The following is a 26,463-nucleotide window of genomic DNA, read 5'->3' as shown; positions in this document are numbered from 1 at the left end:
AATACTGGAGTGGGTTGCCATACCCTCCTCCAGGGGGATCTTCCCTATCCAGGACTCAAACCCAGGTCTCCTGCATTGCAGGCAGTTTCTTTACCACTGAGCCACTGGGGAAGTCCCCCACATGCATACATATACACATAAATATATACATACACCACAAATCAGAAAATAGCCACTTACACACATTACATTTTTGGTTTCTTGTCAAAAGCAAGTCAATTTAAAGAAAAAGGTCCAGAGTTAACAGTAGCAGAGATGGTTCCCCATAGGGCTCAAATCAGTGAAGTGGTAGGGAACTGACGAAATATTGGGAAATATTTCTGTGGGGCCACTGGAGTCCCCTCCCATGAATAACTTCTGTTACTGGCTTCCCAAGTTCTGTGCCAAGCCACACACTCATGCCTAAGAGGACTCAGTTCTTCCTGTCCTGGTGAAGGGCGAGAAAAGGGCCTGGAGCAGGTGTGACTGCTGGGTGAGGTCTCTGAGTGAAAATTCTACTTTCTCCACTGATGCAACTTTACCTTCTGGGTTTGCATTTCCAGCACCCAGAGGAGCACTTGGTGTGGCCAGATTGCTTGGGAACTGTGCACTGACTGAGTGACTAGATGAATTAGTGGGAAGCTTTGATATATTCCTGTCTTCAAATGCACGTGACCCTGGGCAAACTGACTCTGCTAGGTACACACAGGTTACTGTGCATCACTATAAATCAGTCTTACCCAAAGTGGGCCATGTTAAAAATGTTCCATGAAAAAACAAAAAAGACCCTGTGGTCAGATTCATTTGGGACCTATTGAATACATTGCCCTCTCTGCTTTACAGAGCATATTAGCACATCCAAGGCTCTGAGAAAGTCTGCAATGGTGGGGGTTGTGGGGTGGGTGCTATTAATGTTTCTGTAAGCCAGGAGTTCCTAAACCTGATGCCTACTAAATGCTTTTTCTAATAGGGTTTGAAGTCTGTGGATTTCATCTCAGCAAGTCCCATGTGATTTAATCATGACAGCAGTTGCTCAGGAAGTTCTGACTGGGGACACCTGGCCCAAAAAAGGACCCAAAAGGAGAAACAAGAGAAGAAGACAGGTCACAGTGGGACTGCCAACAGCCACCCCCTCCCAGGTCCTTTCTCCTCTGTTGGAGTTCCTCCCACAAGAGTTTTAAGAGTTTAGAGAGTAGAGATCTGAATGCAGGAGCACAGAGTGAGTGAGAGTCCTCCAGTTGATACAGTGCTGGGCATTTGGGGCGTGTAGCTGGAAGATAACTGAGTGCAGAGTGAGAGAGAGAGAGAGAGAAGAGGTGTGTTTTATGAACAAAGCCGCCCTTTTTCTCCCTTAGGAATTGGTCCTTGATGCCTGCTGAGATGGCTGAAGTTGCCCATGGCAGCACACTTAGATAATGTCAGGGTTGGGGGTCAGGGCTGGGGAAATAGAGCACAGGTCCCAGGGAGAGAACATCCTCTCCTCCCCCCATCCAGGCCACACCCTAGCCCAGGGAGGCAGCAGGACTTGCAGGAGAGCCCGGACGGACCTGGTAGTGGGAAGGTGCCCGCTGGGGTGTAGGTAAGTTCCCATTCTGTCTTGTTTTCTGGCTCAACGGTGAAGCCTGGGGTTGCAGTCGTCTCCTCCCCGATGGGGACAGCAGCCACGCCAGGCCCCACTTGGGTCACGATCCAATCCTCCACGTCAGGGCCTGCTGTGGGTGTGCTACCCTCCTCTTCTCCTGGAGAGGGCGCCACTGAAACACCTAAAGGGGATATGGGCGGTGAGGGCTGGCGGCTCCTTCTTACCAGTGACCCACCTCAGGCTGGCCCTTCTTCAAGGGACGCAGGGGACCATGAGGTGGGCCAAGCCTGTGCACAAATCTTGCTGATCCTTGGCCTTCCAATCCCCACCCAGTCCAGTGAGATGACGTTTGTCCTTAATTAATAAGAGCCGTTTGCTTCAACTATATCAATATGCACACACCATCAGCACTTTATTTCAGGGTGGTCTGGGGCACCTCTTTTGCAGAATCTATTATACATGCCAGGCATTGTTTAAAGGTGTGATGCATCGATGCATAAAATCATCTTAGAGGACTTCCCTGGTAATCCAGTGACTGAGACTCAGTGCTCCCAATGCTGGAGCCTGGGTTTAATTCCAGGTCAGGAAACCAGATCCCATACACTGCAACTAAGAGTTCACGTGGAGCAACTAAAGATCCCTCCTGTCAGAACTAAAGATCCTGCATGCCGTAACTAAGACCCAGCACAGCCAAATAAATAAGCAAATATTTAAAAATAAGATAAAATAATTTTATCCCACAAGAGCCACGTGAGAGAGATACATTATCTCACAAAAAGGGAAACTAAGGTTAAGTGACTTTTCCAGTGTCAGTAGCTTCTAAGTGACAGATCTAGTCTATGGGCCCAAGTATCTGGTGCCGGGGGCTTCCCAGGTGGTGTAGTAGTAAAGAATCCACCTGCTAATGCAGGCAATGCCAGAGATGTGGGCTTGATCCCTGGGTCAGGAAGATCCCCTGGAGGAGAAAATGGCAATCTGCTCCAGTATTCTTGCCTGCAGAATTCCATAGACAGAGGAGCCTGACAGGCTACAGTCCATGGGGTCGCAAAAGAGTTGGACACGACTGAGCAACTATGCACACAGCACAATCTGATGTCAGACTCTCCGCTCTTAAGTACTGCAATGATGCTGCCTTTCTTGGACAGAAATTATGTTCCAAGTATGTCTGGATCAAAATCAGGAGAGTGCTATTTAACATGCATGAAGCCATCCTGGCACTGGCTAGTGAAGGCAGGATTCATTGACTGGGAGTAACTGTTCTGGTTTAGTGGGCTTGTAGGGAAGGAAGCCAGGTTTCTCAGCAGACGTATAAAAGGCTAAGTCTACAGAGGGTTGGGGATGGATGGTAGAAATGCTTGGCTGAGAATGTACTAGGGGGCTAATTGGCTTGCTTCTGATGTCCAGAGCAAGGAGAGGGGTGCTGGGGCAAGGGCCTCATCAAATCCTCTGGGAAGGGATTGGCTTTCTTGACTGGCAGAGCGAGACTGAACTTTCTTTGAATTAGGTTTTAAAAAATGATCCTGGGGCTTCCCAGGTGGGGCTAATGGTAAAGAACCCGGTCTGTTAGTGCAAGAGACATAAGAGACATGGGTTCGATTCATGGGTCAGGAAGATCCCCTGGTGGAGGGCACGGCAACCCACTCCAGTATTCTTGCTTGAAGAATTCCATAGACAGGATCTTGGTGGGCTATGGTCCATAGCGTCGCAGAGTCAGACACGGCTGAAGCAACTTAGCACTGAAAATCTTGGAAACTTTGGGTCATTCAAGGTTTTTCTTTTTTAAAGATCCCCCCCGTTTTTTAATGTAGACCATTTTTAAAGTCTCTATTGAATTTGTTACAATATTGTTTCTGTTCTATGTTTTGGTTTTTTGGCCACAAGGCATGTGGGATCCTAGCTCCCTGACCAGGGATTGAACCCACACTCCCTGCATTAGGAGGCTAAGTCTTATCTACTGGACTGCCAGGGAAGTCTCTTGGGGAGTTTTTTTAAAAAATTAACTTTATTTTGAAATAATTACATATTCACAGGAAGTTATAAATATACTGAGTTTTGATGTATAATATGTAAAATATGGCACAAGCCAGTACTACAATCTACATTCTGGACAGTGCATCTGGACCCATGGTCCCTGTAAGAACTCATCCAATTAGAGCCCAGCCAGGCCTTGGCCATGGCCTGGCCATGCCCACTGAGTCGATGACATCCCTCTCAGAACTCTGGTAACATGGCATAGAGTCCTCAGCACAGGTCAGTTAGAAATGTGAATTTTTGGTGCTTAGTGAAGAATAATTTGACTAAACTCATCACAGAAATATTTAGAAGCAAATGAAAGTTTGACCAGGCTGTACAAATCAAAACTGTATGCATACTTAAATACACACAACATATATGTGTGTTATTTATTTGCAGAGCTAACATTTATTGAGCATTTAGTATTTCCCAGGTACTATGCTAAGTGTTCTGTATGCATTACCCCAGTTAATCCTTCCAGCAACAATTCAAGGTAGGAAATATTATATCATTATTTTATAGAGAAAGCAGAGAAACAGAGAGACTAAGTGACTTGCCTAAGGTCACACAGCTACAAAGCAGCAGAGTCATAACTAAAATTCAGATTTGCCCGATTTTAGAGCCCAAGTTCTTACTTGTTTCTCTTTATGTGTTTCTGGGGGCACATTAGAAGGGTGTACTTGCCATGGAGTCAAAGCCTAAGGTCACCCCATTCAGATGGACTGACTTCATCCTCTTTGCTGTGATGGATGGGCAGAGATCAGGAGGGATGAGTCCGGGGGAGTCACCCCCAAGACAGAGGGGGCCCGGAGGGGAGATGAGGACACAAACCTCGGAAGCAGAAGGCGTGGTGCCGGGACAGCGGATCCAGGAGGCCTGTCTGGTTGGGGTAGAGGTAGACGGTTCTCACGCCTGGTTTGTCGCCGCCACAGGCGGGCCTTGGGGTGACAATGGGGTAGCGGAGGCTGCCGTCGGACAGCCAGCCGGCGTAGCACTTGTCCAGACCACGGCTCCAGGCAGCGTAGAGCTGGCCCGTGGTGGCCAGCGTGGCGTTTTGGGATTCACAGAACTCCTGGGCTTCCCGGAAGGTGAACTGCTCCAGGCGTGTGGCAAAGAACACCTCCCCTGGGGGTAGAGGCAGGCGGCAGGTGTGAGCCTTTGTGCCCATGGCCAGAGCAGCCGCTGCTCACCCCGGGGGTAGGCCAGCTGCACTAAGACGAGTTAGTCATGCTCCATCTGAACAACCTCCCCTCCTTCTCTCTGGATTCTCCAGTCACACTTAGGCACCCCCTCTTCTATCTAAAAGAGGCACTCCTGGGCACCCTGTGCTCCCCTGAATCTCAGCACTTAATCATGGAGCACTGAATACTGTGGACCTGTGGCCCCACCCGCATCCTGTGAACTCAGGGAGCAGGGCCTGTGGCCACTCTTACGGGTCGGAGTCCCAACACCTAGAACAATATTGGGGTCTGTTTCTGATCTGGGGGAAGGAAGTTCACATTTACTGAACACCTGCTTATACCAGGCACTTTTTATGCACATCTCATTTAATACTCAGTGAAGTCTCTGATATAAGCATAAATCAGCTCCATTTTATAGATGAGGAAACTGAGGCCTAGAGAGGTTAAGTAACTTGCCCAGGTCCCCAAACAAGTGAGTGGCAGTGTTAAAATCTCTCCAAAATACCAGCATTTCCAAGACTGGGTTCAGTGGGACAGTGATTTGGTGATTTTAATTGAAATGTCAAGAAATAAGACCAAACAAGGGTCTGTGTTTCTTTAAGCTTGGGTGATGCTTGGTTAAGCAGAGTTGAAGAGGTGTTTTTTTTTTTTTTTTTTTAAATGCAGGACTTCTCAGAGTCTTTGATTTGTTCATGGCATTGAGATGCTCAATGAGGCAGAAGGTACATATAACATTTTAATTCATTTATCTATAGAACTTATTGCTTTTTCAAGAAACCAGTGCTTCCCTGCAATGCTGGGGAATCCACATGAACCATCTGGGAGGCAGATAAGGGGCCTGGCCTGAGAAGGGGACTGGGAAGGCCTTCTTTCTTAAGTAGGATCCTTTCCTGGCTGCCTGCCCAGGTGAGAACGGGACTAGGTGGATGGTGACTCCCCCGCCGCTGTATCTCCCCATCAGCCCCCTCACCCATCCACAGCCCGAAATGTGAGAACAGGGCCTGTACCCTCGAGTCTGTCCACGTAGCAGTAGACATCGTAGGTTTCTGATGGTGGCCGCACGCCGTAGGTCCTGACCCCTGGACTGCTGTCCTTGTCACCCACACAGGGGGTCCGCGGGCTCACAATGGGGTATCTGCAGGGAAGGGTGGGGGGGGCAGATGAGAGTTAGTTTGTTCTAGAAAACTGGGGATGCAGGGCCCCAGGGTGAGGCGGCAGGTCTCCTGGAGGAGTCAAACCAGGAAGGAGGACTTCCCTGGTGCGCCAGTGGTTAAGAATCTGCCTGCTAGTGCAGGGGACACAGGTTCAATCCCTGGTCTGGGAAGATCCCACATGCTGTGGGGCAACTAAGCCCATGTGCCACAATTACTGAGCCCGTGCACCCTAGAGCCCATGCTACGCAACGAGAGAAGCCACCACAATGAGAAGACCGCACACAGGAACTAGAGAGTAGCCCCCACTTGCCACAACCAGAGAAAGTCCACAAGCAGCAGCGAAGACCCAGTGCAGCCAAAACAATAAAAATAAAACAGGAAGGAATCTCTCATGCAACATGCTCCCTGTGCTGGGGGTAGGGCCGCCTGGGGGCCATCGAGGGATTCCTGGCTTCAGAAGACAGCCCACGGCATGGAAGGGTCAGGCTGGGGAGGACTGGGGGGCTTGACAGGGAGCTCTCAATATGTTTTTTGAGGAGAAATGACCAAGGAGCTAATGTCTCCTGGGACCCATTCCCACCCTCTCAGAATACGTCTTGGTTCTGGGGGAGAAATTAAGGGGTCAGCCAGGAGCCACTAATTAACGGAGCACACAGTGTGGTGGGTGCCCGCTCGGTGGTGGCTGCCGCGGGCTCAGGCTCCCCAGGCCTGACCTCGCATGGCTGGGTTTGGACGGGGAGGGGAGCCCAGCTCGTCTCACCTGACTGTCTGGTCCTGCAGCCAACCGGCGTCACACTGCTCGTAGCCTGCTTCATAGGCGGCCTGGAGCTGCTCGGGCGAGGCGATGACGGCCCCGGTGCGCAGGCAGGCCTGCTTGGCCTCCTCAAAGGTCAGTGAATAGCGGGAGGAGCCCGGGCGGTAGTGGAACACGACTCCTGGGTGGGGAGGAGAGGGAGAGAAGGTGAGGCAGGTCAGGATCAGGGCATGGGCCAAGGGCCACAATGCCAGTGTCTGTGGTACCTGGTTCTCAAGGCTTTGCAGGTGTGGAAGGAGCCCTGGCTCCTTGAGGAATGACCTCCTTTCACCCCTCCTTCCTTTCCTACTCCCCATCTGATTCCTTGTCAAGCTGGTAATCTCTGCTTGTTCAAACTGCTCCTGAAATTCCTGAGAAAGCCTTCTAGGACCTTTCTGCCATGGGTGTCCCCAATCCTTCATTCTGGCTTCCTCATTCCGAGGCTGCTCATTTGTCCCCAGACTCTTTAAAATAAAGGCACTTGTTCTTAGTATAAAAAGAATAAGTGATCACTGCAGAGCATTCAGAAAATACAGAGAAGGACAAAGAAGAAATCAAACAAATCAAATCAAACTATTTCCTTTCTTCCACTTGGCCCAAAGTCCCGGGTTCAGGGGGCAGGTGGTCCTCCTGAAAACGGCTGCAAGAGTTTCTGCGGGTGCACTGGGTGTATGTCTGGGGACGGGCATGGGACACAGCCTGTCCATGAACCCCCACTCACTCTGTCTCCCCCGTTGCATTTAACTGGACACACATTGGATTTTGACACTTCCCTGGGTGACTGGCCAGTTCGTGTCCAGTTGCGGACGGATCCCCAGTCTGAGTCTCCCTCACGTTCTTGTCCTTTCCTGTGTTAGATGCCCACCTATCCATTGGCACCTTTATGGGTCGTGGCCATGTGGAGGGAGTGAGGGTCTCTCCAGCCCTGAGCCAACCCTGGGACACAGCTACTGTTGGTCTTACCCCACAACTTCTAAGCAATTCTTCCTTCTCAATATACTGTATTTATCTGGGCGATTCAGGCTGACATCTCACTTTGTGTCATCATGGGAGTGAAGGTGGATGGCAGCGTCCATCTGACCTGCCCCCAGGTGGAGATACTACCAAGGTCCTCATGGAGGCCACCGCAGTATATCTTTCCTATTCATGGACTTGAGTTTTGGAACCAGCCAAGTTCTATGTGACATGACATCCCAATTATCCAAATATTTATTTAGTTTTTGGTCGCCTGGCATGTGGGATCTTAGTTCCCTGACCAGGGACTGAACCCACGCCCCACGCATTGGAAGTGCAGGGTCTTAACCACTGGGCTACCAGGGAAGTCCCCATCCAGACATTTATTAAGCACCTGAAACACCACCATCCCAGAACCAAGGTGGCAAACGTTTTCTGGAAAAAGCCTTGACAGAACACATTTCAGACTTTGTGGGCTAAATGGGGTTTGTACATCTACCTGATCCTGTCCTGATAGCCCTAAACGGCTCTAAATGGCCACAGACAATATGTTACCAAATGGGTGTGACTTTGTTCCCGTCAAACTTTTTTGTGGACATTAAAATTTGAATTTTATATAATTTTCACAATATGTCACAAAATGTTATTCTTCTTTGGACTTTGCCCCTCAACTACTTAAAAAGCTTCTTAATTCTTAGTTCATGGGCCACAGAAAAACGGAACATGGGCTAGGGCTAGGTTTGGTCCATGGACCACAGTTTGCAGACCCCTGTTCTGGAGGGCCAGTGCCGTGAGAAGCCCTGAGGGTACCCAGTGCAGCTGAGCTCAGCGGCTCTGTTCTGTGGAAGTGCCTGTTGGGGCGAGGAGGGCCGTGGGCAGAAGGGCCCTGGTTTTCCTTTGCCCTTCACCTCTACCTGTCGATACATTCACTGGTTTTTACCTCTGACTTCATTTGAAGGAAATGCTTTGGGACAGAGAGCTGCACACACATAAAAGAGCGTGAGAACCACTGGTGTGGCCCATCCCCTTTGTTCCTTGTTTCACAAGTGAGGAGAGCTGAGTCTGAGAGGAGGGATGCTTGTCTCACATCCCAGGTGAAGCTGAGAGTACAGAAGAACCTCCACCCAGGTGGCTCAGTGGTAAAGAATCTGCCTGCCAGCACAGGAGACACAGGTTCGATTCCCTGGGCCGGGAAGGTCCCCCGGAGAAGGGAAATGGCAACCCACTCCAGCATCCTTGCCTGGAGAATTCCACGGACAGAGGAGCCTGGCAGGCACAGTCTGTAGGGTCGCAAAGAGTGGGAATGACTGAGTGACTGACCGCTTCCTGCACTGCACATAAAAGACCCCAGACCAAGCCCTTCCTCCAGCCCTGGATGCAGCCCCTGAGGGGCGGACACTTACCCCCTGGCAGTCGTGGCTGCCCAGGGACCTCGGCTGCACCTGGAGCTAAGGTCACCTGCACGACGAGGTCCTCGCTGGTGAAGGCCGTGGGGGCTTCCAGGCCGGGCGTGGACTCTCCGGGAAAGGCCCAGGGCCGGGTGGCCTCTCCAGTCCTGTTCTCCACTGCGGGGAATGCAGTGGCCCTTACTTCAGGGACAAACGTGAAAGGCTCTTCGGGTTCCGGGGCGGTGGGAGAGACTTCAAAGTCGGGCTTCGCCGTGAGGATCACGTTGCCTCGGGCTTCACCCTCAGTGATGTTTCGGGGCAGGGGCAGCTCCACGTCAGGCCAGGTCACCGTCTGGATGGTGATGTCCTCCTCGCCGCCCACCCCGAAAAAGTTTTCTGGGATGTCTACAAAGTCTTCACCTGGGGCAGGAGGCAGAGACAGGCATTAGTGCCTGGCCTGGGGCTGGCTTGATGGAGATGAATATCAGATGCCCCCTTCCTCTGCTAAGAAAAGAAAGCACCTACTGTGTGCCAGGAACCTGGCCGGGCCCATTGCTGGAGACCTCAATAGCTTGAGTATTTATTATAGGGGTGCCCTAGATTGCAAAAATATGCAGTCACCATAGCACAAAACCCTGACCAATCAGCTCACTGTTTATTAAAACCATCTTGTTCCAACATCCCTTCCTGGGTAATGCCAGCCAGTTGCTTCCTTACCTATCTTGTGAGCACCTGCTGACCCTCTGATGTTAGAACTAGCCAATGGGACAATGTAAATCAATCAGAAAAAGAAATGAAAAAATCTTCCCAAAGATGCAGGAGCTCATGAAATTGATGAAAGTGCCATGAGAGAACTGCCTGCCTCAGTCATGAACAAACGAGCCACTTAGTAATTAATAAAGAGAGCATCCATGAGGATGCTACAACTGCAAACAGGGTGGTGGGAATATTGAAAAGTGAAGAGAAGCTTTTGGGGGTAATTTTAATTATTTTTGCACAAATAACCCTAGACAGTGTAAAATACAGGATAAAAACATTTTAAAAAGTTTTAGTCTAAATGTTCACAATAAAGTCGTTGTCAAAAACTTTTTCCCACTCTTAAGTAACACTATGGCCCTCATTTTGAAGTGAATTCAATTAAAAGGGCAACTGTGGAGAGGAAGGTGGGAGGGAGGCTCAAGAGGGAGGGGACATATGTATACCTATGGCTGAATGTTTGACAGAAAGCAACTCAATTCTGTAGAGCAATTATCCTTCAATTAAAAAATAAATACTTTTAAAATTTAAAAAAGGGCAAATCACGGCACCCTCTTGTGGTGCATGGTCTCAAGTCAGGCCCCACATCTTCCCATTAGACAGATGAGAAAAGTGAGGCTCAGGGCCTTGACTTTGTCACAGCTGCCCAGGAGTGCGTGGCATAAACGTTTCAAACTTGAGAAAACAGTCTCTGAATCTCATGTTTTCTCCCAATTCTGGGCTGATGAGATAGGACAGGGTATTGCAGGTTGCAGTGATTCTAGCTCCCCAAGGAAACCATGAAAATAGGGGGTGCTGAGACATGGGGTTCAGGTACCCAGTGGACACTTGAAGGAGGTAAAACCCAACTCCCCATTCTAAGATCTCATCCTCTGGGTCCCCATTTTGGTGGCAACTCCCCCTCTGAAATGCCTCTAGGCCATTCCTACCTGTGTAGCAGATGGCGTCGTAGCGGGATGAAGGGTCAGGGTAGCCCGTCTGGTTGGCGTGCAGGTAGACAGTCCTCACTCCCAGGAGGTTGCCCCCGCAGTTCGGCCGGGCCTTGGAGATGGGGTATCGCACGCTGCGGTCAGCCAGCCAGCCGGCACTGCACATGTCCATGCCGCTTTGCCAGGCCAGGTAGAGTTGGCCCGTGGTGGCCAGCCGGGCGCCCAGCCGCCGGCACTCGTTGGCTGCCTCCTGAAAGGTGAACTTCTCCGGGGATGTTGCATAGAAGACCTCGCCTGCAAAAGACAGCCGGCAGGGTAAGGAGCTCCTTCCCACGTCTGCCCTGAGTCCCCAGGGAGATCCCCAGGTTCCTCTGGGTTTGGTCTTTAACTGGGCAAAGCCCTGGTCCCACATGTCTGTATTTCAGGGGAAGAATGGGAGGGCTTCGAGGTAGGGTATGGTATCCCGGATTAGCGCCCTGCCCAGGAAGAGGCCCGCATGACTCCGAGAGTCAGCAGGAAGAAGGGGATGGGCGGCAGGAAGAAGCGGATGGGCAGCAGGAAGAAGGGGAAGAGCCTCCCAAGGGGCTCTTGGGAGGGTAGGGGGTGGCCTCACCCTCCATCTCCTCCGCGAAGCAGTACACATCATAGGTTTCATTGGTGTCACGGATGCCATAGGTTCTCACACCAGGAAACTCATCCTTGTCTCCATAGCAACCTTCCCTTGGAGTGTGGATGGGGTACCTGCCGGGAACCCAAAGTAGGGATGTGACACGCGGGGAACAGAGGGGGCCGGTGACCTTGTACCCTACTCCCTTGTGGGAGGAAGCAGTGACTTACTGGTGTGTTTGTTGGGATCTGCTGAGATCTGTGGGCTACTTGTTTCTACAGTTTTTGCCCAGCTTTATTGAGATAGATGTTTTCATCACTATTGGTGACAGAAGGCAGCCCCTTTGACTGAAAATTTATTGTACCAAACATATTCTATCAGGGGCTTGCAAACCTTTTCTGTAAAAGGATGGATAGTAAATATTTCAGGTCTTGAAGACCAGAGGGTCTCCACTGTGACCAATCACTCAACCTTGCCATCCTAGTGCAAACGAAGCAACTACAGACAAAAGAACAAGTGTGGCTATGTTCCCATAAAGCTTTGTTTACAGAAACAAGGAGTGGGTTGGACTTGACCCATGAGCCATAGTTTGCTGAACCCTGCTCTGTATCATTGGAGTCTCATATCAACCTAAGGAGAAAGGTGCTACAACCACTCTGAACCAAAGAAAGTGGGGCCCAGAGATGTTAAACAATTTGTTCAAAGCCACACAGCCTCTGAGAATCAGAACTGGAGTTTGAGGTATATAGATACCTCCTGTATCTGAGGTGTGGTCTCTTGCACTATGCTAGGCTGTTGAATCATCTTGTCTTTTTTTTTTTAATGGTTAATGGCTTTTTTTATCCTGAGATCTTTTGCCTATCCCAGTATTACAGAGCTATTTCCCTTTGTTTTCTTCTTGTGGCTTTGTGGTTCTGGCTTTTGCATTTGGAGCTTTGATCCACCTCGAAAGAATTGTCTCATCTTGCTTTTATAGTCTTGCTTACATGATTGCCCTCCCTTGAAGGTAAGGCTCTGTCTGTCTTGCTGGGCAACCCACCCCTTAGCAGCTGTGCTCAGGCGAAAATGAGCCAAAAAGCTTATTTTACATGTGTCTTGCCCTATTAAAAACAGAATAGAAAGAGGTTCACAAAAATATATAAATACCAAAATTTAAAAAAGATGTAAAGGGAAAAATGAGTAGGAAGAATAATGATGTAAAATTTGCATGGAGAAAATGCTCATGTAGAGCTATGCTGCTAGTGATCACTCATCTACCACAGGACAGAGGACCAAGGATTTGGGACCTGACCTCGAACTGGCCAAGGCATCTGTCTAGCCCCAGCCCAGGTTGGCCTTGGTGTCAGGCTGGCACCAGCTCAGTGCTGGTCAGCGTTCCAGTCCCTCTCTCACTCCACCACGATGGTGGCCCCGGGGCTCACCTGACAGTCTGATCGGCCAGCCAGCCGGCGTCACACTGGTGGAAGCCGTCCTCATAGGCGGCCTGCAGCTGCTCGGGCGTGGCGATGATGGCGCTGTTCTGCAAGCAGGCCCGCTGCGCCCTGTCAAAGTCCAGGGTGTAGCGCGTGGAGATGGCTCTGTAATGGAACACGATGCCTGCAAGACACAGGAGAGCGAGAGGGCAGGTCAGCACAGCCTCTCCTCATCCAGGCCCTCATAGAATCAGGGAGAGCCAAGGGGGGATACAGACATCTGGGCTGGGCCTCCAGCTGATGGGTGGATTCTAGCTCCCTATCTGCATGGGGTCCTTCTGCCTTTGCTAGAATATTTCTATTAACAGGGAGCTCATTACCTTACAAGGCATCTTTTTGGAAACCTGTGATAATTCTGGTAATCAGGTTATTTGACTTGGATCAAAATCTGCCTTCCTCATAATTTTTCATATCATTCCAGGACCCCATATTTGCTTTGCAGAAAGAAGCTCCCTCAGCCCAGAGCCATCCCAGTGAGAGTCTTGTTTCAGGCACAGGTAGGAGCAGACTGCCTTTTGGAGAGTGCTGAGCACCAAAGAATTGATGCTTTCGAATTGTGGTGCTGGAGAAGACTCTTGAGAATCCCTTGGACAGAAAGGAGATTAAACCAGTCAATCCTAAAGGAAATCAACCCTGAATATTTACTGGAAGGACTGATGCTGGAGCTGAAGCTCCAACACTCTGGCCACCTGATGTGAAATGTCACCTCACTGGAAAACACACTGATGCTGGGAAAGAGTGAAGACAGGAGGAGAAGGGGGAAACAGAGGATGAGATGGCTGGATGGCATCATCAACTCAATGGACATGAATTTGAGAAAACTCCAGGAGATAGTGAAGGACAGGGAAGTCTGGCATGCTGCAGAACTGAGCAAATGAACAACCACCACCTAACAGGAAAAACTTGGTGCTGACTGAAGTCCTGAAGCCTACCAAGAACACACCCATATTCCTTAGTCCATCGAGGGCAGGGGACCAGAAAGTCCTCATCCCTTTCTTTGGCTTCTGGAACTGGAAGTGGGGGAGGGACACCTGGGTGGAGAGTCAGGAGATGCTCAGGCTCCCTTGCTGGGAAACTTCAGGCAAGTCACTTAACCTCAGTTTGCTTGTCTGTAAAATGGGGATGATCACAAAGCAATCAAATCACAGGACTGTTGGGAAGCACAGATTGTCATTCATTATGACATTATGGCCATACTGTGGCCACGGAGTATTTAATTCACTCAAAGTCCAGTGAGAGTGATGTTACTAGCTTCGTGTTACAGAGGAAGCAACTGAAGTTAAGTAACTCAACCGAGGTGCAAACTGGCAGAAGGAGGAACTGGGGTTTGCAAGCCAGCCAGCCTGGGTGCCCATCAGTGAGGATGGCATTCTGGTTTTTTCTGTAGGTGAAGTAGGGCTCCCCCCGGGCAGGCTCTCACCTTTCACCACGACCTCCAGGGTGGCCTGGCTGTCCTCGATGCCATGCATCACCTCGCAGCGATAGATCCCGGAGTCATTGGAGCGCAGGTTCTGGATTTCCAGGGTGGCGTCGCTGGGGATGGCGGGGTAGTTGGGCAGCGTGACCTTGTCTTGGTAGGCGCTGTTGACCCGCACCCGCCCTTCAGTGGCCACCAGCAGCACCACCTCCTTCTCCTTGGAAATGCGGCTCCACTTGATTCTCGGGGCGAGTGGGGCGGTGGAGGGGGCGGTGGTCACGGGGTGCATGGGGTCGATGAAGTAGCAGGGGATGGTGAGGGAGCTCCCCAGGAGGACCCGCAGCGGGGATGGTTCGGGGATGCTGACACTCAGTGAGTTGTCAGGTTCTGTGCAGGGAGACACGGGGGCGGGAGACAGACCCGTTAGTGTCCAGAGAGGACCACCCAGCCTCTCTGTTGGTCCTTCTGGAAATGACAGTGTCCGTGCTGGTGCTGGGGAAGCCTCCTGTGTCATACAGAATTCCCTTTCCAGAACAGCTTCCTCAAGAGCCCCTGGTCTCTCTGTCTCAAGACAGGAACTATGGAGCCAGAAAGGGTTGCAGAGGGGGCCATCAGGAAGTTCAGAGGCGTACCTCTTTGTTTGTCAAACTGGGGTACCCTAGGTGATGCCAAGCCATGGGATAAACAGAACCCATCTTTCTGGAGTGACAGCTTGACTCAAATATTGGTAAAAAGTTACTTTGGGGGGAGAAGCTCAAGTACTTTGGCCACCTGATGTGAAGAGCTGACTCATTGGAAAAGACCCTGAGCTGGGAAAGACTGAAGGCAGGAGGAGAAGGGGATGATAGAGGATGAGATGGTTGGATGGCATCACCGACTCAATGGACATGAGTCTGAGTGAGCTCCAGGAGATGGTGAAGAACAGAGAAGCCTGGCATGCTGCAGTCCATGGGGTTGCAAAGAGTTGGACATGACTTAGTGACTGAACTACATCAAGAGAAAATTACTATGGGGAAGAAAAAATTTATACAGCTTGTAAAGCTAACATATAAAAATATCAAACATTTAAGGAGGTTTGCTTTGGGCTTCATCCTGACCTTGCAGAAGGACTAGTCATTCTCTTCTGTTGTTGGGGGATCAGGGGCCTAGTTGGAGAGGCATCAGAGAAAATCAGACATTTAAGTCTGCAAAGAGTCAGCCTGGGGTGGGGTTGGGATATGATTAGACTCCATAAAAAGAAAGAAAAAAAAAAGACAACAAACCTAGATAGTATTGATAGGGAAGATGCAGAGAGTTGCAGATTCTCTTAGAAGTCAAAAATCTTCCTGGTATTGGAAAGAAAGAGCCTTTGAAAAAACAGCACTTTCATGCACAGTCATATACTTACCAAATTTTTTTTCCAGGAGAGCCTGCAGGTTGACCATAATAATGTTTCAGATATTTGTGGGTGGCAGATACATAGCAAGGCAGGAAAGAGGGAGCCAGGAATGTTTGGGGTCCAGCCCTAACCTTTTGATATCCTGGGGGATCACTAGCAGGCCCTTCACGGAAATATCCCTCTGAGGCTCCGCCCTAGCACAGCACATAGTGTGGTTTTAGTGGTGGTAGCTCTCCAAGGCAGGTTCTTCCCAGGTAGCACTAGTGGTAAAGAACCCACCTGCCGATGCAGGAGACATAAGAGACTCAGGTTCAACCCCTGGGTCAGGAAGATCCTCTGAAGGCGGGTGTGGCAATCCACTCCAGTATTCTTGCCTAGAGAATCCTATGGACAGAGGAACCTGGTGGGCTATAGTCCATGGGGTCACAAAGAGTCAGACATGACTACAGTGACTGATTACGCACGCACGGTTCTCCAGGGACAACTGGAAGTGACAGCAGCACCCAGCTCTGCAGTTTTTAAAGCTCTCAACCAACCCTCAAGAGATGGTTGGCCTGTGTGGGCAAATCACCCCAGGGTATAGCCAGCTGGGTACTCACAGGTCTCAGGGCAAGAGCACAAGTGGAGACTCAGGGATCATATGTCTAAATGTTTAAAAGCTACAAATCAAGCCAACAGATTGTTTAAAAAAATGTTCTATCTTCTTTTTTGACAATGATACCTTTCAAAATTAAAAACCAGATTCAAATTTAGAATTCTTGGATCCCTAGAGTTCTGCATTGGGATGTGGTGGCCACGCTGGAGAGAGGGAATCAGGACCCCTTTTCTTCCCTCCACGGCTCTGCGCTGTGAAGCGTCTGTATTTATCCAGGCCCTCACAACCCAGCTCTGTCTGAACAGCCGCCCCTTCACCGCTCCCTCTGGCCTTCTGGTGGCTCAGACTGGTGGTGGTGGGTGGTCCTTTCATGGAAGGATGGACCCAGAGGAGCAAACCATGCAGCCCTGAAAATGACTTGGGTCCAGCTGGACAGGGAATTCTGGGCATCCTGGGTACCCAGAAGGAGCATAGAGTGGAGTGGACACATATCACTCGTCCTACAATTCCTCATTTTTAGGGAATGTTGGGGCTGTAGGAGAGTCAGAGAGGAGGGCCTCTAAACTGATGGCCCAGATCAAGCACCAGGACTATCAGTGCCAGGCTTGGTCTCCATCTCCCGAGTTCAGGCCTCAGTGCCTGCTGGGTAAATGAGACACGCGTGGGGATGTCCTCACCTGAAACTTCTACTGAGATGGCTGCTGCGATGACCCTCAGAGTCACAAACACCAAGAGTAAAGTGGTCATAGTTCACCTGGAAGAGAGGGGAACAGAGATGTTATTGGGAGGTTCAGATACAGTGAGGTTGAGGGTCATGTGTCACGTGACAAGTGTGATAAACTCCTCATCCATGGATCTGAAATAACATCAAATAGGGAGGCTAATTTTAAAAAAGTGATAATGATTATACTTGAACAATGGCTTCATGGATAATTTTATTTTGCACTTTGGATTTTTTTCTTGATTTATAAAAGTGTCTATGATAAGCATGTATAGCTTTTGTGATTAAATAAAACAACAGATATTTATCTAAAGAGCTATAAAGAGTCAGACACGAATGAGTGACTTAGTGTGTACACACATACACACACATTAAGGATTATAAAATATCCTCAACTGATTTACTGTTTATCTCACCTATGTGACTGCAAAGAAAAATAAAGAGATTTTATTGGGAAAAAAAACCAATAAGGAGGCTGCATTGTGATCTGAGAGATATCTTCTCCAAGAATCCTGTCCTCACAAAACCTTCATGGATTCCTTAGTTTAATTACTGGTGTGAGGCTGTAATTAAATTTATCTCCTCCTGTTTTTTCTAGGGGACCTCTCATCTTCTAACCAGTAAAGTTTCATAAAGGATCCCTGGGATGGTTGATTTTATGTGTTAAATTGACTGGTCCACGAGGTGCTCAAATATTTGGTCAAATGTTATTCTGGGTGTGTCTGTGAGGGTGTCTTGGGAGGAGATGAACATTTAAATCGGCAGACTGCGTAAGTAGAGCAGATGCCCTGCCATTGTGGGTGGGCTTCACCTAATCAGCTCAAGGCCTGCATTGCCCCCAATGGCTGAACCTCCACTAAATAAGAGATAATGTCTCTTGCCTGATGTTCACCAAACTGCCTTCAGACTTAAACTGAAACATTGCTTCTTCTTGGTTTCAAGGTTTCACACCCTGGCTCTCTAGCTTGCCAAGTGAAAGTGTTAGTCACTGAGGTGTGTCCAACTCTTTGCAACCTTATGCTCTGTGGCCCACCAGGCTCCTCTCTCATGGAATTCTCCAGGTGAGGATACTGAAATGGGTTGCCATTTCCTCCTCCAGGGGAATCTTCCTGACCCAGGGATTGAACCTGGGTTTCCTACATTGCAGGCAGATTCTTTACCATTTGAGCCAATTTGTTAGCTTGCCAAAAACCTTCATAATCATCTGAGCCAATTCCTTAGAATAAACCTCTTTCTATATGTATATGCACAACCAAATAGTTCTGTTTCTCTGAGAACCCTGACTAACACAGTTCCCCAGGCCCAGAAAAGTGACACGAGTTATCCTATCTCCTTGATGAAGTCTGAACCTGCCATCAACCGCAAATTCAGGAATTTGTGGGTTTTAGGACAGAGAATGTACCAAGATTTGGGGCACAATTCAGGGGTCTCATTCAAGTCAGGGGAAGGATGCTCACCCAGATTGCTCTGTGGGATATGTGCTAAGTCGATTTAGTCATGTCTGACTCTGTGACCCTATGGACTGTAGCCAGCCTCCTCTGTCCATGGGATTCTCCAGGCAAGAATACTGTGCGTTGCCATTCTCTCCCCAAGGGGGTCTTCTTAACCAGGTCTTGAACCTGCCTCTCTTACATCTCCTGCATTAGCAGGCGAGTTCTTTATCACTAGCACCATGAGAGAGATGACAGCCCAGGACCCCTGAAGCAACCCCTGTTGGCCCAAACAATGACTTCATATGAATTAGAGAAACAAACTTTCCTTACTGTCTTCTGTTGGAAAACTGTCCCACAAAGTATACTAATCTGTGATGACAAAATGTAAAGGGAGCCCCCTGCGTAACTGGAACCCTGACTGAGTGGGCCAGAGTACTCAGACCTCAAGAAGACCCATCTGAACTTACAAGAGATCAACCAGAGGGATGGTTCTCAACTTGGGCTGCACACTGAAATCACCTGGGCTTCAGCCTGGTCCTCAGACATTTTAAAAGCTCCCTAGGTGGTTCTAAAATGTGGCCAGGGCACCGCTGGCCAGAGTATGCAGTCACACTGCGGACACTTGTGACTTGCACCCCATGACACGTGCCCTAAAGACAGGAAGGGAGCTTTCACAGGCTGAGTGCAATGCCCAACTGAGGCTGCAGCCAGTGGCCCTGACCTGGACTCTGTCAGTGTCTGATGACCCAGTAGGAGCCTCTACTGACTCAGTTACCATCAGCTGTGGCTGGACGGATTTGAGGATGAGGGGCTCTGAGGTTCTCACCCTTAGACTGTGGGGAAGGGAGTGGGTAGGGCCAGGACTCTGGGGACCCTCCTGGGTGATCCCAGTCTGTCATTCTTTAAAAAAATTTTTTTTTCTTTTTAGATTTTTTTTTTTTTGGCTGTGCTGGGTCTCAGTTGCAGGATCTTTATTTGCGGCATGTGGTATCTAGTTCCCTGACCAGCGATTGAACCCAGGTTCCCTGCAATGGGAGTGCAGAGTCTTAGCTGCTGGACCACCAGGGAAGTCCCTTAGTTTGTTGCTTGAGTGATCTTTCCACAGCTATCCATCATTCATTCCACATACAGTGGGCACCTGAGGAATGAAAGGGTGGTCTGTGTGGGTGCTGCTGGGGGCTCAGAGATGAAGGTGTGAGGCACAGGATGAGTAAGAAGTCTGGAAAATTCCGAAGGCTTAAGAAGCAGCTCCTAGCTTCTCCTGAGGGATTTTTCTCCTTAGAAGCTGCCTCAAAAAAAAAAAAAAAAAAAAAAATCTCTGGGACTCCAGATTCTGGCTCGTGAGGTGCCTTTTCCTCAGGCCTAGTGTGATCTCTCACTGCCAAGAACTATTCCTCTGGAGGCTAAAAGGGTCAGGTGTCTCCTCCTCTGTGAGGAGGGGCTAGCTAGACGTGCAGGGCCCTCTCTTCCTAGAGCCTCAGGGAAACCATGTGCAGACACAAGGCCGCCTGTTCTTCTTCCCTCAGAACACCCTTCACTGGGAAGTCCTCTGTATGTTTTCGGAGTTGTGTTTCTTCCCTCACTCTCTGAACAAGCCTGACGTTGTCCGGGAAGCAGCGGTTCTCTGTGGGGCTTGAGTCTGCTCTGTGTTTCTCCCTGGCTTCGGCCGGGAATGAAAAGGGCAGGGGGTGGGCATTGGTGGTGGTGGTGGGTAGGGGGGATGGGTTGTGGGCAGAGAAATTAATTTTACTTCGTCTTCTTTTTTTTTCAAGACAAACTTTGGGATAGAAATATCGTAATAAATATGCTCTTGTGTTTGTGTGTGTTTTCTCAGCTGTAAAGAAAATAGGGAGAAATTCCATTCTGTCTGGATTCCAGTGTGTCCGGGCCTCACTGAGCCTTTATGTGAGGAGATGGACTCTGCCAGTCCCCACAACAGGGCGGCCTTTCTGCAGGGGAAGCGGAGCTGGGTGGTGGCGATGGGATTGAGAGGCTGGGGCTGAGGACAGGGGAAGGGGCTGTTTAAAATGGAGAGAAAGAGGGGCTTGAGGAGCGAGTGAAAGTTGGAGGGTCTGTGCAGAGCTTCTGTGGGATCCATGTGAGTGAGGTTGGGCTCATTACCAAGGAACTGGCTTTTTCAGGACAGAATTATTAGAAAGTTTGCTGGGGGAAAGAAAGTGTGCTAGTGCTTTGAACCTGAGCTCAGGCCATGTGTGTGTATGTGTGAGAGACAGACAGACACACACACACGCACAGACCCATAGTTGAACGTATGGAAACCCTCCACCACCTGAGCGGTTAGACCCTATCCCATGGCTGCCAACCCAGTCAGGGCTTTGACCTTTCTTCCATCAGATTATGGGGTGGAATGGGAGGGGCTCGCCTGCTTGCCCTGAATTCTTATTCTGGCAACATGTAGTGGAGACCCCTAGACCTGGGTCCCAGTCCTGCTCGGCACCTCCTGCTTTAATAACCCAAGATCCCACTCCATGGCTATTTCAGAGACTGAGAGAGAGAATGTGCCAGGCAGACCCGGCTTCTGGAGGGCGGGGCTGTGTCTCTGGCTCGGCGGCCAGCCCAGGCTCTGGCACTCAGCAGGCATCCGTCAGCACCACTCTCCTCCCTCCTCCCTAGTGTCAGGCCTGGGTGAGCCTCTCAGAATGTGGGGACTGGAAGAGAGTCTAGCGGTTACAGGGAGGCTTCTTGCCCTGGGATGAGGGTTGGATGAGATGACTTTCCATAAAGGATAAAATTGCCTTTGCCAACATCACCACCCTACCACACATTTGGAAAATAAGGAACTAGAGAAAATAAATCACCATCATCCTCCATCCTAATCCAACCATTGTTCGTGTTTTGATAGTTTTCCTTCTGGTTTTTTTCCTTAGGCATCCACTCGTGTTTCGTGGAGTTGTAATCTTTTTGCATCCTGTTAGCTTTTTCCACATAGCATGGTGGATCAAATGACTTGGTTTTTGTTCCTTCAGAACTGATGGATGGCTTTGGGGCTGTACAATCACGACCTCGCTGCTGGGAATCCTGTCTACATGGCCGAGGCAGGTGGTCTTCAGTCTCTAATTGAACAGGAAGTGCTCATTCATTCTCTATGGGGTGATCCACCCCATGGTTAGTGTGTTAGTTGTGTTAGTCACACAGTTGTTTCTGACTCTTTGCAACCCCGTGGACTGTAGCCTCCCAGGCTCCTCTGTCCATGGAATTCTCCAAGCAAGAATACCAGAAAGAGAGATTTTAAACCCAGAATAGGGAAAGTGGCAGGGATCCCACATCAAGGACACATCTGGCCAGACTGACTCCAACTGCAGCTGCTAATTTCCCACATATTCTAAATAGACATGGTGGGAAGGTGTGGAAAGGGGGAGTCAGGAAACTGACTCCAGGTGAACTCACACAAGCCCTCAGTTTTCTCATCTGCACACTGGAACCAGAATGCAAGCTCCACCCCAGGGACATGGTGAAGATAATTTTCATGGATGCTAATGCTCATTTTATATTTTCTCCTCTTTCTCTTTTGCTTATTCTCTCTCCATCTGTGTCTTTAAAAAAAAAAAATAGAGTTGATTTCCTTATTCCTATTGTACTACTTGGGCTTCCCTGGTGGCTCAAATGGTAAAGAATCTGCCTGCAATGCAGGAGACCTGGGTTTGATCCCTGGATTGGGAAGATCCCCTGGAGGAGGGTATGGTAACCCACTCCAATATTCTTGCCTGGAAAATCCCCATGGACAGAGAAGTCTGGTGGGTACAGTCCATGGGGTCACAAAGAGTTGGACATGACTGAGTGACTAAGCACAGAGCATTGTATTACTTGCTTGGTTATCACTGCAAATTGAATTCTGCAAATGTTTTCCTGCTTTCTGGGCAATTAAGTGGATCCATTGGAAAAAGCTGTGGCAGCGGGTTGGGGGTGCTGCAGATTGACCTTTCAAACCTATAGTTTTGTCTAGGATTGGCCTCAAGCAGCCCTGTGCTGAGACAGAGGGCAGAGTGTGGTGGGGAGGGAGGGTTTTCCTCTGAGTTTCTCATGTTCTTGTAGATGGAGACATATCTGAACCTAGAAAATAGCAGGCATGTGAATGGTGCCAGGTACTTGATGCTGTCTAGAATGACTGTATGACCCCAAGTGTAGTTTTTGCATCTTTCACACAGGGCAGAGTGGGAGAATTGGCCCTGGAGTTCTCTGAGATCTAAATGTCAGCTCCACACAGTGCAGAAAAGAGACATTTGATACAGGGTCAGAGTTGGTTCCATCTCACCTGTCACAGCCTCCCTCCCGGGTTAGAAATGAGCTCATCTTTTGTTCTGATCCTGCACCCAGATCAGCATTCCCTGGGAAGGTTTTAACCCACTTGGAAAGATGCCCCCCCTGTGCCCTCCACATGCTAGGGAAGAAGTGGGGGGCAGCAGAGGGATTCCAAGAGGGGAGCTGTGAGGTTATGAGTATCTTGCCTAAGTTTCAGAGGAATTAGGCTTTCAGGGGAGTCTCAGGCTCTCAAAGGAGGAGCAAGGTTCAAGTGGAGGAATTAGGAAAAAAAAAAAAAGGAAAGAAATCAAGAAATGACACAGGTCCAGGAACTTCCCTGGTGGTCCAGGGGCTAAGACTCCACATTTCCAAAGCAGGGGGCCCGGTTCAATCCCTGGTCAGGGGACTAGATCCCACATGTTGCAATGAAGATTAAAGATTCCATGTGTTACAACTAAGAGCCAGAGAAGCCAAATAAATAAATAAATAAAACAATCAATTAGTTAATAAAAAAATAAAAAAACAAAGACATGTGTCCAGAAGGTGTCACATCTGGTGCATGAGTGTGTGTGCTTTCAGCTGTGTTCAACTCCCTGTGATCCCATGGACTGTAGCCCACCAGGTACTCTCTACTAATGTGGGCTTGCCTTCCAGTCGTGCCTTTGGTTTGGGTCTGGCCCTCCTCTTTCTCTTCCTTCCTTTTGCTCACACAGTTTGTTCCTTCCAGAAGACTTTACATCTGTAGAACAGCTCTACATCTGACCTAATCATAGCCTTTTCTGAATCCAGGGTAAATACTACCTCCTGGGAACTTCCAGATACCTTGGCCTGAAACTGTCTCCTTTCTGCCCATGTTCTTTGTCATTCCTTGTGGTTACCACCAACTAATTAACAAACACATGCCAGCTTGTCATTTCTTTCCCATTGTTGTTTTAAACTACCAGGCTAAGCACTTATGGTGTGTGTATGGGTGGGGAGTGGGGCCTGTGTAGTGAGAAGATGGTTTTGGAGTCACATGCATGTGCATGTGTGTGCTGAGTCATGTCTGACTCTTTGTGACCCCGTGAACTATAGTCCAACAGGCTCCTCTGTCCATGGGATTCTCCAGGCAAGAAATACTGGAGTGGATTGCCATTTCCTCCTCCAGGGGATCTTCCTGATCTAGGGATCGAACCCATGTCTTCTGTGTCTCCTGCGTTGGCAGGTGGATTCTTTTACCACTGAGCCACCTGGGAAGCCCTGGAGTCACATAGATTTTGTTGAATTGCAGCTGTGATACTTACATGTGAACGTAAAACCTTGGCCCAACTATATAACCTCTTGAAGTATCGATTTCCTTACTTCTAAAGTGCTGATCAAGTAGAATCTATCATATAGGATTTTTGCAATTCCCTGAAGAAGGGCATGACAACCCACTCCAATATTCTTGCCTGGACAGAGGAGCCTGGGGGCTACAGTTCACAGGGTCACAAAAGAGTTGGACATGACTGAAGTGACTTAGCATGCATGCACTGTGTGGCTTTCAGTAAATTCTGTCTCTTTCCTAAATCATCCAACCGGATCCTCCCCGACTGAGGAGGGAGAACAGCTGCACTGTGTATACACATCACGGTCTTCAATCCATTGGATGTGCTGAGCACCGACTGTGGGCACCACGCATTGGGCTCTGCACGTCGTAGCCCCTCAACCAACATGCATTGACTTGATAGAAGTTATACCCAGTACAGTTCATGCCTAGATCTAATTGAAATGATGTCCCATGTGTAGATGGTCATTTGATTTGCAATAACAGCAAACAGTGGGATCCCCCACAACTTGGTTAACTCCTAAGTTAACCAACTCCTCATGGCTATATTCACCCCAAGCCTGGGTGTAGGATGAGAGTTCAAATAAAAGTCTGGATTCTTTAAGTGAGATCCTGACGCTGCTGGTGTCCTCTCCAGTGACCCAAGACTTGTCATTCTCAGAGCTGCCCCGTGTTCGCTGAATGAGGGTAGCCATCCCTGCCCCACCCTTAGGCAACAGTGAGCACCTTACAGCCAAAATCAGCTTGTACAGTGTTTTCACGGACAATCTAAAGACTGCCTTTATTGGACTTCCTTGGTGGCACAGTGGATGGGAATCCTTCTGCCAAGGCAGGGGACATGGGTCCGATCCCCGGTCAGGGAAGATCCCACATGCTGAGGCGCAACTAAGCCTGTGCACCACAACTCCTGAGCCTGTGCTCTGGAGCCCGGGAGCTGCAACTCCTGAAGCTCCCATGCTATAGAGCCCGTGCTCCACAACAAGAGACGCTACCGCAGTGAGAAGCCTGTGCACTGCAACAAAGAGTAGCTTTCACTTGCTGCCAGCACAGTCAAAATAGATAAATAACAGCACTGACTTTGGTTGGCTGGAGGTGTAAGGGTTTGCAGGTAAAGGCCCTCCCCGTGGAGGTGGGTGATAGGCACAGTGGGAACCTGAAAGGAGCAGATTCTGGTTCAGGGCACAGCGAAAGTGTTAGTTGCTCAGTCGTGTCTGACTCTGTGATCCTATGGACTGTAGCCCACCAGGCTCTTCTGTCCATGGGATTTTCCAGGTAAGAATACGGGAGTGGGTTGCCATTTCCTTCTCAGGGGATCTTCCCGACTCAGGGATTGAACCTGGGTCACCTGCATTGCAAGCAGATTCTTTACCGTCTGAGCCACCAGGGAAGCCCACAGATATTTTTTAAAAAACATCAATTTCTGCTCTCTCTGGCCTTTCTGTCTTGATTTTCTTCACTCACTGAAAAGGGTCCTTGCTAGTAATAATTGGTTGACCTGGATCTACTGTGATAAGAGATATGCTGTTCTTCTTCTCTCTGGGGTCCACTTTGAACCCAGGAACCATGCAATTTCCTGAAATAGCCTAGTCTCAGTTTCCTAGGAGACCATATGGTATGGGAGAAGGTGGTTATGTTAAAACTACAACCTGAATTCATACCTTTGACTCATCATTTGCTATATTTTAGATGAGCTTGAGAAAGTTTCTTGACAACTCTGGCCAGAATATCCATGAATGAGGGTTCTGGAAATTGCTAATTTCCAGTTAGGAGGAGAACAGGGAGTGATGACTCCCATGACAAATTGCTCTAAACGTCTTATTTCCTCTAAATCATCAAACAGAAGTCCTTTTATTCCCTGAGCAGTCTGATCCTGTTGGGTGGGGTGGTAAAAGGCTTTGGGAGGAAGGAAGCTTATATCACATTGGAATCTTGAGTGAACCAGGGACGTAGAACTCAGATCAGAAAGGACCGTTAAAACAAAATGAATCTTGGCCTATATTTCATGGCAGAACAGGACGAACACTCTTGGAGTAAAGTCCAGCCCCTTCTCGTGTTCTGTTAGTCCCTACATTCTATGCCCTCACTCCTGCTCACACCACATCATACCTCTATTCCCAGCTACATTCTAGCTATTTCTTGAACATAAAAATGTGTTTCCTCTTAATGGCTTTAGTTCCTTCTCTTCCTTCTTCCTGGTAAACATTTCTGGATCTTTCCCTCATTAGCCTCTTTCATCATTCTAGCCTCAGTTCAAATGTCCCTTCCCTGACCACCCTGTTCCCTCACCCCTACCCAGTATCTCCCTATCACGTCACCCTATTATTGTTTGTTTATAGCATTATCATTACTAGAACTTACTGCCCTTCTCCATTTGCTTGTTTATTGTTTGTTTTCTCTACTAGAATATACACTCCATGAGGGCAGGAACTTTTGTCTGTTTTGTTCACTACTATCCTTGGTGGCTCAGATGGTAAAGAATCTGCCCGCAATGGGGGAGACCCGGGTTCGATCCCTGGGTTGGGAAGATCCCCTGGAGAAGGGACTG

The 26,463-nt window shown here is 49.1% G+C and overlaps 1 protein-coding gene across 2 annotated transcripts in view; it reads right to left on the bottom strand.

The window, feature by feature from the left end:
- ACAN (aggrecan) overlaps positions 1–26,463 on the bottom strand; it is a 68,903-nt gene that overhangs the window by 23,633 nt on the left and 18,807 nt on the right. For both annotated transcript variants that reach the window (XM_065906760.1, XM_065906761.1), the window contains exons 2-11: positions 16,876–16,952; positions 14,229–14,612; positions 12,758–12,932; positions 11,343–11,470; positions 10,730–11,023; positions 9,060–9,464; positions 6,670–6,844; positions 5,763–5,890; positions 4,406–4,699; positions 1,527–1,742 (exon numbers count right to left, since the gene is read on the bottom strand). In XM_065906760.1, the coding sequence (XP_065762832.1) occupies positions 1,527–1,742; positions 4,406–4,699; positions 5,763–5,890; positions 6,670–6,844; positions 9,060–9,464; positions 10,730–11,023; positions 11,343–11,470; positions 12,758–12,932; positions 14,229–14,612; positions 16,876–16,945 (2,269 nt within the window). In that variant the 5' untranslated portion in view covers positions 16,946–16,952. The remainder of the gene's footprint in view (positions 1–1,526; positions 1,743–4,405; positions 4,700–5,762; positions 5,891–6,669; positions 6,845–9,059; positions 9,465–10,729; positions 11,024–11,342; positions 11,471–12,757; positions 12,933–14,228; positions 14,613–16,875; positions 16,953–26,463) is intronic.

The sequence above is a fragment of the Muntiacus reevesi genome, chromosome 15 (assembly GCF_963930625.1).
Source record: "Muntiacus reevesi chromosome 15, mMunRee1.1, whole genome shotgun sequence".
NCBI lineage: Eukaryota > Metazoa > Chordata > Mammalia > Artiodactyla > Cervidae > Muntiacus > Muntiacus reevesi.
Note: the sequence above shows the minus strand (reverse complement) of the source record. Positions and strands in the feature narration are given on the sequence as shown.